At 35.1% G+C, this 18,530-nt stretch overlaps 2 protein-coding genes across 2 annotated transcripts; both read left to right on the forward strand.

The window, feature by feature from the left end:
* Positions 1 to 544: 544 nt before the first annotated feature.
* LOC100916323 (olfactory receptor 5B12-like) lies at positions 545 to 1,480 on the forward strand. The gene has a single exon (XM_003773980.2). It carries the CDS (start codon positions 545 to 547, stop codon positions 1,478 to 1,480), a length of 936 nt encoding a protein of 311 aa, XP_003774028.2.
* A 15,302-nt stretch (positions 1,481 to 16,782) lies between these two features.
* Positions 16,783 to 17,715, forward strand: LOC100920334 (olfactory receptor 5B12-like). Its single transcript, XM_003774369.1, has one exon. The coding sequence runs from the start codon at positions 16,783 to 16,785 to the stop codon at positions 17,713 to 17,715; it is 933 nt and encodes a 310-aa protein (XP_003774417.1).
* The last annotated feature ends 815 nt before the right edge of the window (positions 17,716 to 18,530 follow it).

The raw sequence follows: 18,530 nt of genomic DNA on the forward strand, positions 1-18,530 counted from the left end.
TGCTGATTTTAGTCCATTGCATACAATCCAAAGCCACTGTAAATCCCAAACAGGAATACAGAAAATAGTTGGCCATCATCTTTTAAAACTCTTCAATCTTCTCTTGGTTTTTTAACTTTTCTCTTGGTTCCTTCCACTTTTCCTTTATTTTTCTTTTCTCCTTTTCTTCATCAGATTGAAGCATGTTCATATGAAGAGATCTAGTTGTCTAACACTTATCTACAGTAATCCCTCTTCTGCTTATTTTTGTCATAGGCTAAGGCACTTTCCTTTCTGGAAGTAGGAAATATCACTTTGGAAAAGGTTAAATTTGGGGTAGATTTTAAAAAGTAAGAGGTGGTACATAAGGGACTTTATGAGAAAATAGATGAGTGAATTTTTAAAAACTTAGAGTAACTGCTGCAACAACTACCTAGATATTATTGGTTTCTTGATTACTTATTTCTAGCCCTCACCTAAAATAGATATCTGACCATTTTTATGTCTTGGAGTATATTTTTCTGAAGGTTACTCTTTTGTTGCAGATGAATGACATCCCTACCAAATGAATTCTATGGAGAACAGATCTGAAGTGAATGAATTCATCCTCAAAGGAATAACAGATGATCCAGAGCTTCAAGTTCCTCTCTTCATAATGTTCACTCTCATTTACCTCGTCACCCTGGTAGGGAACTTGGGGATAGTAGCTTTGGTCTTCTGGGATTCCCACCTCCACACGCCCATGTATTTTTTCCTCAGTAACCTCTCTTTGGTGGATTTTGGCTTCTCTTCAACTATAACTCCTAAGGTGATGGCTGGGCTCCTAAGAGGGAACAAAGTCATTTCCTTTAATGGATGTGCTGTACAGCTACTCTTTTTTGTAGCTTTTGCTACAATTGAAAGTTTTCTTTTAGCCACCATGGCTTATGATCGCCATGCAGCTGTGTGTAAGCCTCTACATTACACTACGACCATGACTTCAACTGTATGTCTATATCTAGTTAGTGGTGCTTACAGCTGTGGCTTTCTAGCCACCTCCATACTCACAGGAAGCGTATTTAGCCTTTCCTTTTGTAGATCAAACATACTCCAACACTTTTTCTGTGATATCCCCCCTCTGTTACTTCTCTCTTGCTCTGATATTCACATCACTGAGTTACTAGTTTTTACAGTAGGGTTATTTACTGTCTTTTCCCCACTTCTTGTCATCTCTACTTCCTACTTGCTAATCTTCATCACCATCATGAGCATCCGTTCTGCTGAAGGCCGTCAGAAAGCCTTCTCCACCTGTACTTCCCATCTCACAGCAGTTTCTATATTTTATGGGACAATCGTATTTATGTACTTCCAACCTAGTTCAAAGCATTCAATGGACTCAGACAAAATAGTGTCAGTGTTCTACACCACAGTCATCCCTATGTTGAACCCTCTGGTCTATAGTCTTAGGAACAAAGATGTCAAGAACACTTTCAGGAAAGCTGTGAGGGGACAACAATGTTAATGAGGGAAACTTTTTTTCCTGGAGAGAAAATCCAATCTATCCCATCCCCTCTGTGTTATCCAGTCTGGAAATTGGATTATTTTTCTTGTAAACAGAGAAGTGAGTTGTGTTGCAAGTATAAGTCTTAGAATCAGAGACATCAAGAATGTTTTTAGGAATATAATGAGGAGATAACTTCAATTAAATCATCTTTTTTTTCTTCAAGCGAAAATACAACCTGCACCTTCTTTCCTCTGGGATCCAGCACCAAAATAACACTCTCTTTATGCCCACAGATTATGTTTGCCAATCTTTTTTAGGGGCATCATCAATCATATAGCAGAAAGTGTCATAGACTCTGAGTTAGAAGAAATATGAATTTAAATCCCATCTCTGATAAGTTCATGTCACATAACTTAAGACAAGCTACTTAATGTTTCAGCCTCAGTTTTTTTTCATATTTAAATGATCTTAATAGCACACTGTATTTTAAAATAGTATTTTGTGGAATGAATCACACACACACACACACACACACACACACACATGCTTGCACAACCATGATATTATGATTCTAGCTGTTACCCTTTTAAAAAGTAGAAGATCAGCAGTGTCAGTTCTAAAAAGTTTATTATTTAGAAAGCAAAAATCCTTGAGTGATTTAGAAAGCACAGCTTTAATAGTAATACCACTGCTTATTCACTAGACCCTAAATTAGAGGTGAACTGGGAAATGCTTAAGAACTTGACCTTCATTCAAGTAATTCATCCACATAACCCACTTTAAAATTTATTCAGCATTTACTCCATCACTTTCTGAAGACTACATCGTCAACAAAACAATAAGAGAAATTTGGAAATATGGAACAGGAAAGGGAAATCATAAGAAATTTAATAAAGATAAACTGTTTCTATTCCTACATGGCAAAATGACACATTTAATTCCTAAAATGTTTCTCATTTTAGAGCAACTGGAAGTATGCATAGAAGGAACAGGTGTGAATTAAATTTGGTGGGATTTTTTAAAAATAAAATTAAGGGATGATAAAGAGGAGAAAAGGAGACATAATGGAGTAAATTACCTAATATAAAAGATGTCCATAAATCCTTTTAGAACTTTTGCTACTACTGAAAGTTTTCTTTTAGTCACCATGGCCAATGATAACAATACAGTTGTGTGTAATCCCCTGCATTACACCACCATCATGGCATCAACTCTAAGTGCACCTTGTCTGTTATGTTCACATCTCTGGGTTTCTGACCTCTTCCATCATCACCAGAAACATATATAGCCTTTCCTTTTGTAAGTCAAACATAGGGCATCATTTTTCACTGATATCCCCCCTCTCCTGGTTCTGTCTTGCTCTGATATTCACATAACTGTTAGTAGTCTTTATACTAGCATTATTCAATACTATTTTGCCATTTTGTGTCATATTTGCTTCTTCTGATCTTCATCACCATCCTGAAGATCCACTCTGCTGAAAACCATTAGTAAGCCTTCTCCCCCTGTGCTTCCCATATCACCGTAATGTCTATATTTTATGGGACAATCATGTTCATGTACTTCAAACCCGATTCAAGCCCTTTCAATGGACTTGGACAAAGTGGTGTTAGTGTTCTACACCACGGTCATTCCTTTGTTGAACCCATTAATCTACAGTCTGAGAATCAAAGATGTCAAGAACATTTTCAAGACAGCTGTGGGTACAACAATGTTAATTAAGTCAACTTTTTTTTTTAGAGAGAAATCCAATCTATACCATCCCCACTCTGGGATGAATGCTGCAAATTGGATTCTTTTTCTTATGCACAGAGAAATGTAATCCAAATATTTAATTTTCTTTTTTTATAGATGAACTGTTTATAGATGTCTGTCTTCATATATATGGGTGAATTTATATTTGTATATGTGTATGTAGGTATATATATATATATATGTATATATATATATATATATATAGATTTAATAGGGGAAAAAGTAGAAACTTCTCTCATGTAAAAATACAAAATCCAATACTAACAGCAACCAGAGAGATCAGTAGTACAAAATATAAACAGGAAAATCCCGAATCAATCAATAGGAAAACATATGTAATCAGAGTGAGTTCTGGTGCAAGCCCACAGTACCCAGGGGTATCCAGTGGAGCCACAGGAAAATATAAAATGTGGCAGCCAGGGTCTTACCACATGACATTCAAAGTGTTGGGAGTGGGTTCGTTTCCTCTGTTCACCTCTGTTCATCTAATACTCTTTCATTATACCAAACTCCATACAGAGCAACACCTTGGACACATTTTCTTCCCTTTTTCATCTAGGGGATCCCTTAATTATGGCTTTGGTCCCAAATGTTGCCAGTTTCCCTCCAATAGGTTTTCTGGTCCCAAATCAGATTTCTGGCAACTTTTCTGAGTGTAAACACAAGGGACATTGCCCCTCTCCCATTCTCAGGAAGGCTGACAAGGAAGAGAAGGGGACCCTGATGCCTGGATCATTTCACCCCTTCTCCTCTTGAGAAATGGCAAGATTCTAGACTTTGGTGGGCTCAAAGCCAGACTTTAAGGTAATGCTGGGGTCATCAGTATGGTCATTCTCATATGAGAAGAAAATGCAAACTCAATTCAGAAAAGATGGGCAGATGATTCCCTATCATTTCTAAAGTGCTTGAGTGTATCAGATACAAGAACTGGATTGTAGTGTAGCAGTCGATTCCAAGACTCAGGCTCCAGAGGCTTTGATTGCTCATGGGAGGAAAAGAAATCCTGGATACTGGCCAGGATGCTTTCCAGGTCAGGAAGCCTTTCCAGGTCAGGTCAGTGATAGATGATGAGGACCCAAATCGAACAGGACTGTTCTATCTTTGTAGAAGCTATGGGGGTTAGCAAAGTCTAGGGTATACAGGTTAGAGTCTATAGCTCCTAGTGTTCACTAGGCTCATTTTTTGTTGAGGTGGGCTACACTGAAGCATTTTCCAGAGATCTAGAGAGGACTTAGAGATGGAGTGGAGATGGGCCTATTCATGATAGCAGAAACAGAGGTAGTAATGCTGAACTCTCACTTTTCAAAAGAAAGAAGCTAATGAAGTTTCAAGAAGACATAGGAATTTCTACCACCAAAGGGATGTTGACCTGGAACAGTCTCCTTGATCTGGGGAGTTCATAGTAAGCTGAAGAGTGCATTTGTCTTTTATTCATATCATTGTGCTAATCCTCTCATCAGCACTGCAATTTTGTGATTTTCTCAAGCAAAAGAATGGCTTGCCATTTCTTTCTCCTGTTCATTTCACAGATGAGGAAACTGAGGAAATTAAGGTTAAGAGACTTGCCCAGTCACATCTAGTAAGTTATTGAGGTTCTATTTGAAATCATGGAGATGACTTCTCTTGGTTTCAAGCCCAGGACTTTATACACTGAATCATCTAAATATACCTTTCCCTTTCCCCCCCTCTCACCCCGACATCTAAATGCAAGAGAGCAATTGTGGTGAGTTTTCCAGAAAGAGGAAGATTAGCTAGATGCTTTTTCAACTATTTATTATTTCAAAAAGAAAGCTACTGAGTTGTGCAGAAGATATTGCTTTGTTGCTAATGGCATTGCTTATTTAACAGCATCTAAACCAGAGAGAGCTGATAAATATTGAAGAACCAGACCCACAATAGAAAGACAGTTTTAAGATACCATCTCACATCTATCAGCTTGACTAAAAGAAAGAGGAAAAAAACACTACAAATTATATAAATAAATTGAGGGGAGATGAGTAAACTGGGACACCAATGCATCGTTGGTGGAATTGTGAAACGATCCAACTACGCTGGAGAGCATTTTGGAACTATACACAAAAGGTTATCAAACTGTGCAAACCCATTTGATCCAATAGTATCTCTACTGGGTTTGTATCTCAAAAAATCATAAAAGAGGAAAAAGGGTCCACATATTCAAAAATGTTTGTAGCAGACCTTTTTGTTGTGCAAGGAACAGGAAATTGTGTGGATGTCCATCAGTTAAAGAATAGTTGAATAAGCTATGGTATATGAATGTAGTGGAATATTATTGTTCTATAAGAAATGATGAGCAGGATTATTTCAGAATAGTCTGGAAAGAGAGACACATCTAGAGAGAACCATGGAGATCAAATGTGGACCAAAACATAACATTTTCACCTTTTTGTTGCTGTTGTTGTTGTTTACTTATTGTTTTTTTCTTTTTAATTTTCTCCCATTGCTCTGATTTTTCTTATACAACATGAGAAATACAGAAATATATTTAAATGAATTGCAGATATTTAGCCTATATCAGATTGCTTGCTGTCTTGAAAAAGTGTGAGATTAAGAGAGCAAGGAAGAAAAATTTGGAACACAATGTCTTACAAAAATGAATTTTGAAAACTATCTTTACATGTATTTAGAAAAATAAAATGCAAATGAACTTTTTAAAAAATCAAGCCTTCGGAAAAAAAGAGTTTATATATGACACTAAATTTAATCTATGATATTTATTTTTCATCATTCATGAAAATGCTTGGCCAATTCCCCTTTGGAGTCCTATTCAGCTATAATCAAATGCCAGGTTGATTCTGAGAAATGAAATGTTAGACTAAGGTGCTCATATAGAGTGGCTGGACAGAGTGGGGAAAATGATGGAATTAGAATTAGAAAGGCCTGTATTAAAAATCTTGCCTGGGGGCAGCTTGGTGGCACAGTGGATAGAGCATCACCCTTGAAGTCATGAAGACCTGAATTCAAATCTGGCCTCAAACACTTAATACGTCCTAGCTGTATGACTCTGGGCAAGTCACTTAACCCCAATTGCCTCAACAACAACAACAAAAATCTTGCCTGAACAAGATGCAAAATAGGATTCTGATGGAGTATTATTGAACTCAATAATATTAAAGAAATATTTTAAGACATACAAAATAAGAGTATACTGAGCAGAAACAGGAGAACATTATATATAGTAACAACAACATTATTTTATGAATGACTTTGAGTGAACAAGTTACTTTGACTAGTATAAATACCTAAATTAACTATAAAGAACATAAGACAGATACTATCTGTATCCAGACATAGAACTGATAAATAGGAGTATGTATAGAATAATTTTCTATATATTTGTATATATGTGTGTGTGTGTATTTGTGTACACATGTATAAATATGTGTTTGTGTCTAGTGGTGGCAATCTCCAGGGGGTGGAGGGAAAGAAAAAAAAAAGAAATTTACATGATATCTTTGTGGTATATTTAAAAGGACTAGAAAGTATTACAAAGGGGATTTACACTTCCACGTGCAATACTTTTTTTCATTAAACTATGTTATCAGAAAGGCTTGTTTTAGTCTACAAATTAATTGTATATAATAATAATATTACATTAGAAATTCTAGCTTTGGCAATAAGAGTTAAGAAAGAGATTAAAGAAATTAAAGACGGTAAAGAGGAAACCAAATTATCACTTTTTGCAGATGATATGATGGTATACTTAGAGAAGCCCAGAGATTCTACTAAAATAAAAACTATTAGAAATAATCCATACCTTTAGCAAAGTTGCAGGATACAATACCACTAACAAAACCCAACAGTTAGAGATACAAAGAGAAATTCCATTTAAAGTAACAGCAGATAGTATAAAATATTTGGGAATTTATTTGCCAAGGGAAAGTCAAGAATTATATGAGCAAAATTACAAAACACTTTCCATACAAATAAAGTCAGATCTAACCAATTGGAAAAATATTAAGTGCTCTTAGATAGGTCAAGCAAATATAATAAAGATGACAATACTAGCTAAACTAATCTATTTATTTAGTGCTGTACCAATCAGACTCCCAAAAAACTATTTTAATGACCTAGAAAAAATAGCAATAAAATTCATCTGGAAAAAAACTTAAAAGGTCAAGACTTTCAAAGGAACTAATGAAAAAAAAATCAAATGAAAGTGGCCTAGCTGTACCAGATCTAAAACTATATTATAAAGCAGCAGTCACCAAAACCATTTGGTATTGGCTATGAAATAGACTAGCTGATCAGTGGAATAGGTTAGGTTCATAGGACAAAATAATCAATAACTTTAATAATCTAGTGTTTGACAAACGCAGAGACCCCAGGTTTTGGGATAAGAATTCACTGTTTGACAAAAACTGCTGGGAAAATTGGAAATTAGTATGGCAGAAACTAGCCATTGACCTACACTTAACAGCAAACACCAAGATAAGGTCAAAATGGGTTCATAATCTAAGCATAAAGAATGAGATTATAACTGCATTAGAAGAACAAAGGATAGCTTATCTCTCAGATTTGTGGAGGAAGAAGGAATTTATGATCAAAGAAGAACTAGAGATCATTATTGATTACAAAATAGAAAATTTTGATTATATCAAATTAAAAAGCTTTTGTACAAACAAAACTAATGCAGACAAGATTAGAAGGGAAGCAATAAACTGAGAAAACATTTTTACAGCCAAAGGTTCTGATAAAGGTCTCATTTGCAAAATATATCGAGAATTGACTCTAATTTATAAGAAATAAAGCCATTCTCCAATTGATAAATGGTCAAAAGATATGAACAGACAATTTTTGGATGAAGAAATAGAAACTATTTCTAGACATATGAAAAGATGCTCCAAATCATTATTAATCAAAGAAATGCAAATTAGGACAGCTCTGGGATACCACTACACACCTGTCAGTTTGGCTGGGATGACAGAAAAAAATAATGCTGAATTTTGGAGGGGATGTGGGAAAAATGGGACACTGATGCATTATTGGTGGAATTGTGAATGAATCCAACCATTCTGGAGAGCAATTTGGAACTATCAAACTATACAGTTTGATAACTGTATGTACCTTTGATTCAGCAGTGTTACTACTGGGGTTATATCCCAAAGAGATCTTAAAGAAAGGAAAGGGACCTGTATGTGCAAGAATGTTTCTGACAGCCCTTTTTGTAGTGGCTAGAAATTAGAAATTGAATGGATGCCCATCAATTGTAGAATGGTTGAATAAATTGTGGTATATGAATGTTATGGAATATTATTGTTCTCTAAGAAATGACCAGCAGGATGATTTCAAAAAGGCCTGGAGAGACTTACATGAATTGATGCTGAGTGAAATGAGTAGGACCAGGAGATCATTATATACTTCAACAACCATACAATATGATGATCAATTCTGATGGCTGTAGCTCTCTTCAACAATGAGATGAATCAAATCAGTTCCATTTGTTCAATAATGAAGAGAACCAGCTGTACCCAGCAAAATGAATAGCTGGGAAATGAATGTGAACCACAACATAGCATTTCCACTCCCTCTGTTTTTGTCTGCTTACATTTTTGATTTCCTTTTCAGGTTAATTTTACCTTATTTCTAAGACCAATTTTTCTTGTGCAGCAAAATAACTGTATGGATATGTATACATATATTGTATTTAACATATACTTTAACATATTTAACATGTATTGGTCTACCTATCATTTGGGGAAGGGTTGGGGGAAGGAGGGAAAAAGTTGGAACAGAAGGTTTTGCAAGGGTCAATGCTGAAAAATTACCCATGCATATATCTTGTAAATAAAAAGCTATAATAAAAAATAATAATAATTTTAGGCTGCTCTTTGACGTAATTTGAAACTTTCAAGAAAATGGACACAATGATTTGGGGATGTATGCAAATTTTTCATCCAGCTCTTAAACTATTTTTGATAAATATTAGAGATTCTTTCAATTCATCAACTCAAATCATTTCCAAAATATTACAAAAGTTCTATATTTGGATGCAAAGTGATTTGCAGTGGATTACCACATGCAAGTACATTCCTTCCATTTCATTCTATTATCCCAGAGTAGTTCCCTTATTCCCTTCTATTACCATGTAAATTATGAAATCTTGTGATGTTATGTTATATAGATTATATGAACCTTTGTATTGTTGAAAGCAAATCATCAGAAGATTTGGAAAGGGGGTTCACAGATCATTCTCATTAAAAGCCTTCTTTAAATCATCATGGACTCTTACAAGTGTTCATTAGAAACAAATCTTACCTTAACTCTCATTGCACTATTAAGCCTGGAGTTTTCCCCTTTTAAACTCATCCTCTACAGATGTTTGTAGTATGCTCTCTAGACCCCCATGTTGGGGTGCCAAAATGTACCAGCCAGACTAGCTCTCTGGAGGATCTTGGAACCATCCTGAGTTCTTGATCTTAGAGGAGGAGTGATGAGGCAGGGACCCACATGGATGTTCAAATATGAAATCCATTTATTTCAAGTTCTCTCAGCTTTAAATACCTTAGTACAATTACATCACCACAGCACACTGAGCATGTGCCAGCTATGGTAAAATTACATCACCACAACACATTGAGCATGTACTAACTATAAGCACGCTACTGTTAATATGTAAATGCCTCTTTACTACAAGAATCTCTGAATTCTCAGGAAGGCTGAAAAGCCCCCACAGTGAGATGAGAGCCAAATTGAATGTTGTCAGAAGGTTCCCTCTGGACTGAAGGGTCTTATATCTCACTGAGAGTTCCTCCACTCTCAGTGGCCCTTTGCAATGCTATTATTCTCCAATTTGACAATTTCTAGATGACTGGGTTAATAATACCAGTCGGGCATTGAATAGAGCTTTACTACATTGTGAGGATGTAGACAGCATATGAGTACTAGGATGGTGATGATAATGATGGTAATGGTACCAATCAATTGTACAGCACCCTCAAATGGCAGATATAAAACTAAATCCTTTTCAAATAGGATCACATTTGATCTATGCAACCACCCTGAGAGCAGATGTTATTATTATCCTCGTTGTATCATTGAGGAAAAACTGAAGCAAACAGAGGTTCAGTGATTTGCAACTAGTGTCCACCAAGGGATTTGAACTCAGCAGTGTGACTACTACAAAGATTTTGAATTTTTTTGGTGAGACAAACAGTATAATAAGTTACTGGGACCACATAGCAAGTAAGTATAAAGTGGCTGAAATCAAATTTGAATGTAGCTGTTACTTATTCTACGGCCACTGTTCTTCCACTGCACTAGCCATCTGCACCATTACACCTATTTCAAAGAAGTAAAATAAATTGAGAATTAGAGCTGTTTAGTGACTTGTCCCATGTCACCCAGCTAAAAGATGGTAAAAGCAGGTCCCATTGTACCCTACTTTTCTAATAAGTTAGGATGGCAAAGTTCCATGAAAAAAGTTTTTTTTCCATAGTCAAAGCAGAATTTAATTGTTTTGTTCAGGAGTTGGCAGCAGAGCTACCAGAACCTCCAAGGGAGCACAATCTTCCAAGAGCCTCAGGGATGCCAGGTTTGCATAAAGTCCTGGATTTAGCCACTGACACTGAAATATTTCACTATAGGGCTAAGGATTGAGGATCCAGCTTGGAGGTCAAATTCTCTCAGTCATTCACTAAATCATCTAGTTTCTGTTGTGTTTCCTGAGGTTTACCTGAATGGAAGGTAGAAGTGAGTATTGCTAACTCTATTGCCATCAGTGCCATAGCAATGGCCAGGAGTGACCACTCTATCATTAGATACTTTTGAACTCTTTTACCCAGAGATTAGTGAAGGGTTTTCCCAATACAATTATATTTCTTAGTTTGCAACTTGAAAGTCAAAACTTGAATATAAAGATTTTGTCTCTCTCTCCTTTTGGGGGTCTTGGTCATTTTCTCTATATTAAGAAAGCTGTATTTGAGGATATCTGATACAAAATGATAGGGTTTACATAGATACCAAGATAATATAACAGAAACACTATTGGACATGGAGTCAGGAAGACCAGTATAAAACTCTCCTCTCTCTCAGACATTGACTCATTTTCCTCATGGGTAAGTCCATTAAATTCAATTTTCTTATTCATAAACTCTGCATAATTATACTTGCAAAACTTATTTCACTGGATTGTCTTAGAACTCAAATGAGATCTCAAATGGAAATTGTGCTCAGACATTCACCCACTGCTTACAGCTTTCAAGTTCCTCATTCTTAAATAATCAAAGAAGACATTTAAAGAATAGGTGACTTTATAAACCAAATGAGTACATAATTTAATAATGTTGATTGTCTGTACACTGTATCTAAGACACTATATTAAAAGCCATAGGAAGGGGTTTAATAAGAACATTTAAAAGAAATAGAATGTTTATCCTGAATGATTATGGCTTATATTTATATGATATTAGACATCTCTTCAATTTTTTTAAATTTTTCTCCAACTATTTGAAATACATACATACATACATACATATATATATATATATATATATATATATATATATATATATATATATGTTATTACTGTGGAGTTTTCCCTCCTTTTACAGATAAATAACCTAAAGCTGATTGACTTAAGTGATTTGTCTAGAAATAAACAACTAAGAAGAGTCTGAGGTAGAATTTACATGCACATCTTCTTGTTTCAAAGATCAAATCTCTGCTTTATGCCATATTATCATGCTGGTACTTTACTATGTGGGAGCACCTCTATCCTTTTTTATCTACATATTTGTGTTTCTCAGAGCATCTGCTCATTCATTGTCACATACAAGCCCAATAACTTGATCCAGGAAACTCTCAGATCTGTAGCATTTGAGTCTTGAAAAATCATTTTCTTTCAAACACTGTGAGAAAACATAAAGAAATATTATTTCCACTTTTCAAATGACCAGAGGTACAGCAAGATCAACTAACTTCCATAGGACAGCAGAAAAAATGAATAACCAAATAACATTAGAAGTGTTCAGACTCCTAATCAAAAACCTTTCCAAGAGAATGCTATTTACTAATAACTGGGAATTTTTTGAATAGGAAACAAATCACATTTTGAAACCTGCCAACCAAAAAGAGTTCTCGCTAAGCATGGGAATTCAATGGGACCAAACCTTGTGAGTATATCAATGAAAAGAACTATCCTAGACTATATCTACATATATATTTCATATAATAGTTATCAGTTACAAAAATGGCACACTCTGATGAATGTGAGAATATAATCAAAATCTTGATTCTGGATTGTTTGTTTTCTACTTATTATAGCCCTATTGTATAAATACAAAATACTTCTTTCTTAATATTTACAAAAATAGATTATTTTATATTTCTCTAAGAGTCTATGTAATAAACTTTTATTCATTTACTTTGTCTTTAGCTATCAGTCTCACATTAACTAACATTAGAAAATAAAAGTTCTTTCAATGTATTGCTATGAAGAATAATGGATATTTTAAAAATTAATACATGTTAAAAGTTTGATAGGATCAACAATTCAGAACTGGAAAGAACTTTATAAAACATAGAATCCAAAACCTTTTCTTTATCAGTGACCAAGTTTAAGTTCATGATGTGTTAGGAGTCCAATACCTGAAAGCATTCGGGAATGGTAAGATAAGAGAGTAGCAGTTTTGTTAATTAAATAACAGTACATAATGTTTTAATAAAACTTTAAAGTTTTCGAAGCATTTAACAGAATCACCTCCTTCTATACATAGAACAGTCTTATGATGAAGGTGCCATTACTTTTATCATTTTTTGACTTATGGCTGAACAGTCTCTGAGGAGAGGTGGCTTATCTATGGTAACAGGGATATTAAATAACGATAGGAATAAAATTTTCCTATGAAATGAGATATAAACTTTTCATTTTCTTTCTACACAACTCTATTGTGTGTGTGTGTGTGTGTGTGTGTGTGTGTGTGTGTTATATTGAACAAAAGGTCAATTAACTCTTCCCTCAAGATTTTAAGCTTGGAGAAATCCAGTTAAGGCAGCACCTTCTACTTCTGAATATAAACATTTGGGAAATATTTTTCTTAAGTCAAACCTAAATTTTTTCTCCTTAACCTCCATCCTTTCCTTCTGGTTCTTCCTTCTGATACCAAATCTTTCCTCTTAATGTCAGTCCTTGAGGCACTTGAAAATAAATTCATTCCCAATCTCTGCCCTGAATCCCATCTTTTATCTTCTCTACACCAAACATCCTCAGTTCCTTCCATAATTCCCAATATGGCAACATTTCAATGCCTTCCTCCATCTTGGCTTGAACTCCTCTAAAAAATCTTGAACATATCAATGTTCTTCCTAAGGTGGGGAATCCACAATTAAACATGATGCTTCAAATGTAAAATAGAGAGGACCACTCTGCATGTCTGGCGAGTCTGTCTCTACCTGCAGTGTAAGGCAAAATTGGTGTTCTTGTTTGTATGTCACAAAGTTGTTGTGGGAATCAAATAATCTAATGTATTTAAAGAAATTTGGAAATTTTAAAGAAGCAGCTGTAGTAGAATGGATAGAGACTTGGGACTGGACTCAGGAAGATCTGAGTTTAAATCCAGTTGTGGACACTTAAAGTATGATCCTCAGGAAGTTATTCAACCTCTGGTTATCTCAGTTCCCTCAATTTGAAAATATAAATAATAAAATAATTATATTATATGGTTATTATGATACTATTTATATTCATATATCTATATATTCTTCCAAGAAGAAATTATTTATTAAGTGTAGCATATTGCTTGGCACATAATGGAAACTATATAAATGGTTTTCCCTTCTCTCCACAGATATAGGTTCTTGTTCTCATTTTCTTTGGTGTAAACTCTTACTTTTTCTGTTCTGCTAAATCCAAAAATCATTCTCTTTGTCCAAGAAAATAGAAAATCCAAATTGAGTCAATCTACATTTGCTTTCCATTTATTGTACTTGTCTCCTCAGCCTTCAGAATTAATCCAGTTCCTTATATGACTAATCTTTGTTTTCCAAAATAGCACCTTTTTTAATAAAAACACCGACTTCTTTAAATTCTTTAGCTTTCTGGGCTTTCCTCAGTGCAGTCTGAGTCCTAGCACTACTCTGGCTATAATTATAAGGTAGGATCTGCTTTTGAATTCATCTTTGGTTACCTCTACTTTATTTCTTTTCTGTGATTTTTTTCATATTTAACTCAACCTAATTGTCAATTTTTCATTATATTTTCAAAATTACTTTACTGAGATCTCTATCCCTTCAGCTTTAAACAAGTCTATAGAATTAATGCATTGGATCCTAATTTATCCTTCTTCTAAAATGCCTAAAATTGGAATGCCCAAGGAAAATGTACATTACTGACAATTTCTAGTTTTCATTTCTTTTTCTCAAAGTTTAGGAAGATTTAATTACTTTCCCCTTGTTCTTGTAATATCCTAATTTTGTTTCTGACTAATAATTTCACATGCTTTATGAGAATTACATGTAGGATAATTTTTTTCAGATTTATTCTTTCATTTAGAACTCTTAATGGATAAAAATAACATTTTCATCAAATCATCACTACCTGTTCTTTGAAAAAATAGAGATAGATACAGTGATATACAAATAGATATGCATACATAAAGAGACACAAAAGGACAAGCAAAATTACAAAAGAAAACTAAAGGGAATTACAAAAGGGAAAATTAAAGACAGGGAAAGACATACAGAAACAAATATGCAGAGCTATATAGAGAGAAGCAGAAAACAGCATTGAGAAACCAAATTAAAAATACAGAATAAGAGAAAACATTCTGGCAAATACCTAGATAATTTAAATCTCCTATCAATAATATACTGACAATAGTATAAATGCTTTCCACTATGTGTTCCCGCTGAGATTTCTGAATGATTTATATCAGTGTATTTTCTCAGTTTAAAAATATTACAGTAAACTAATCTATTTCATTTTAAAAAACCAAAAACTTACACTGAACCACATCCTTAGTTTCAAGTCCCATATGCTAAGTCTCAATGGTACCTTGGCTGCCAGATTTGTTTTCATGTATTAGAGATTCTAATTCATCTTGCATAAGAGGCATAATTCCTTGAGGACCCTAACATGTATAGAACTTTATAATTCATCTCTTTCATTCTTTCTCATTAACTAGCTCTTCTCCTTTTCCAATCTTTCGTTACTTTTGGCAGATTTTGATAAAAGTGATTCCTGGTCAGATGTGGTTGAAGTAGCTGACCTCTGAGGATCCATGATGACTGCAGATTGTCTGCTTCTGTTTACTATACATAAATGTTTAAAGATACAACCTGTCATACCATGTGGCAGCCTACTTATATCTTCTATGAAAACTTGAAATAACTCATGATGGTAAAGATGAAAATAATTACTCATTTAATAAGGGAGTTGTGCATAATTGGGGAAGATCCTTCCAAGCTGTGATGTTTGGGAATGTAAAATAGCATTGTCTAAAGCCCAAAGGCCACTTTTGCTTAGTTCAGGTATTGATTGTTACCACCAATCAGTCTCTGAGTCAATATGTCCTACTATAGGTTCAACACCATAATGGGCATTGAGAATACAAGGAAAGGTAAAATACAGTCCCTGCTGACAAGAAGTCCCACAATCTCTACAAACAACAAGCAAATATTAATTTACAAACAAGCAATAGCCAGGATTAATTAGGGATAATCAAAATAGGAAAGGCACTGAAATTGAGGTCAGTAGATTAAGAAAGAAAGTGGATTAAGAGTTTGTTAGATGAAATTTTAGTTCATACTTGAAGGAGGCAGACCCCAAAATTGGAGATTTCTGAGGTACCCCAAAATATAGTAAAAGGAATGACAAAATATCTCTGTTTGTGACTGCCTTCCGTTTCCATAGTAGCAGTGGTGAATTGGAAAAGGGACAGGCTGTGTGAAGGAAAAAAAGGACAAAAAAACCTACATATATTGTTACGTGATCTAGCAGTGATCTTTTGGACAAAGAATTCCCACAACTGTAGTGTTGAACCAATGGGGTCAATTGACAATTGTTCCTACTCAGGAACTGCTGATGACTTCAGTCCATTGAATATAATTCAAATCCACAGTGAGTCCTAAGCAGGATTCCCAGAAAACTGTTGGCCAACAATAACCCTCTCCAACCTTCTCTCCATTTTATAATTTTCTCTTGGTTCCTTCTACTTTTCCTTTATTTTTCTTTTCTCCCTTTCTTCATCAGACTGGAGCATATTCATATCAAAAAATCTAATTCTCTAAGCCTCACCTAAAATAATTCCTCTTCTAATGCTAATTTTTGTCACAGACTAAGTCACTTCCCTTTCAGGAAGTGGGAAATATTGCTTTAGAGATGGTTAGAATTTTTAAAGTAAGAAGTAATATATAAGGGATGTTATGAGAAAATGGATGAATGAATTTTGAGGATTTAGAGAAACTGCAACAACTACTTACATGTTATTGGTTTCTTGATCACTTATTTCTAGCCCTCACATAAAATAGATATCTGACCACTTTTATGTTTTGAAGTGGATTTTTCTGAAGGTTACTCTTTTGTTGCAGGTGAATGACACCCCTACCAAATGACTTCTATGGAGAACAGATCTGAAGTGAATGAGTTCATCCTTAAAGGAATAACAGATGATCCAGAACTTAAGGTTCTTCTCTTCATCATGTTCACCCTCATCTACCTCATCACCCTAATAGGGAACCTAGGAATAGTATCTTTGATCTCCTGGGATTCCCACCTCCACACGCCCATGTACTTTTTCCTCAGTAACCTCTCTTTGGTGGATTTTAGCTTGTCTTCATCTGTGACTCCTAAGGTGATGGCTGGGCTCCTAAGAGGGGACAAAGTCATCTCCTATAATGGATGTGCCACACAGTTGTTCTTCTTTGCAGCCTTTGTTATTATTGAAAGTTTCCTCTTAGCCTCCATGGCCTATGATCGCCATGCAGCTGTGTGTAAGCCCCTACATTACACCACCACCATGACTTCAACTGTATGTGCATCTCTGGTCTCTGGTGCTCACATCTGTGGATTTCTGACCTCCTCCATAGTCACAGGAAATATATTTAGCCTTTCTTTTTGTAAGTCAAATATAGTGAATCATGTTTTCTGTGATATCCCCCCTCTCCTAGTTCTCTCTTGCTCTGATATTCACACCACTGAGTTACTAGTCTTTATCTTAGCATCATTCAATGCATTTTTCCCATTTATTGTCATCTTTTCTTCTTATTTGTTAATCTTCATCACCATTCTGAAGATACGTTCTACTGAGGGCCGCCAGAAAGCTTTTTCCACTTGTGCTTCCCATCTCACAGCAGTGTCAATATTTTATGGGACAGCTGTCTTCATTTACTTCCAACCTAGTTCAAGTCATTCAATGGACTCAAACAAAGTGGTGTCCATATTCTACACCATGGTCATCCCTATGCTGAACCCTCTGGTCTATAGTCTGAGGAACAAAGATGTCAAGAATACTTTCAGGAAAGCTGTGAGGAGACAACATTAATAAATCAATTTTTTTCTTAGAGAGAAAATCCAATCTGTACCATCCTCACTCTGAGATGCAGTCTAAAAATTGGGTTCCATAGAAAAATGTAATCCAAATATTTTATTTTTCATTTTTGTAGCTGACCTGTTTATAGGGCTGTCTCTCTTTATATATGTGGGTGAATTTATATTTGCATATTTGTATGTAGGTAGATAGGTATATATGTATATACGTTTTTAATAAGAGGAGAAGTAGAAACTTCTCTCATGTAAAAATCCAAAATACAATTCTATCAAGAATCAGGGGGATCAGTACAAAGTGTAAAAAAGAAAATCCCAAACCAAACAATAGGAGTACATATTGAACCAGGGTGAGTTGTGGTACAACCTTAAGTTCGTGCCCAGTGCAGTCACAAAAAACTGTAAAAGGTGGCAACCAGGTCTACCCCAGTACATTCATAGTGTTGGAAATGAATTCCTTTCTCTTATTGACCTCTGTTCACCTGATACTCTTCCATTATACCAATATCTACACAGAATAACCCCTTATGCACACACTCTTCCCTTCTTCATTAGGGATGACCTGGGTTCTAGTTATTGTCAGTTTTCATCCAATGGGTTTTCTGGTCCCAAATCAGATTTCTGGCAACTTCTCTGAGTGTAAACACAAGGGCCATTCTCTCTCTACCACTCTCAGGAAGGCTGGAAAGGAATAGAAGAGGACCCTGATGCCTGGATCATTCTACCCCTTCCCCCTAGAGGAAGAGAGGCCTTAGAGAATGGCAAGATTCTTGATCTTGGTGGGTTCAAAGCCAGAGTGCAAGGTGATGATGG

Source organism: Sarcophilus harrisii, chromosome 6, assembly GCF_902635505.1.
Source record: "Sarcophilus harrisii chromosome 6, mSarHar1.11, whole genome shotgun sequence".
Lineage (NCBI taxonomy): Eukaryota > Metazoa > Chordata > Mammalia > Dasyuromorphia > Dasyuridae > Sarcophilus > Sarcophilus harrisii.

Excerpts from the sequence above, each read along its gene's own strand:
- LOC100916323 (XM_003773980.2), top strand. The coding sequence starts at position 545 with ATGAATTCTATGGAGAACAGATCTGAAGTGAATGAATTCATCCTCAAA.
- LOC100920334 (XM_003774369.1), top strand. The coding sequence starts at position 16,783 with ATGACTTCTATGGAGAACAGATCTGAAGTGAATGAGTTCATCCTTAAA.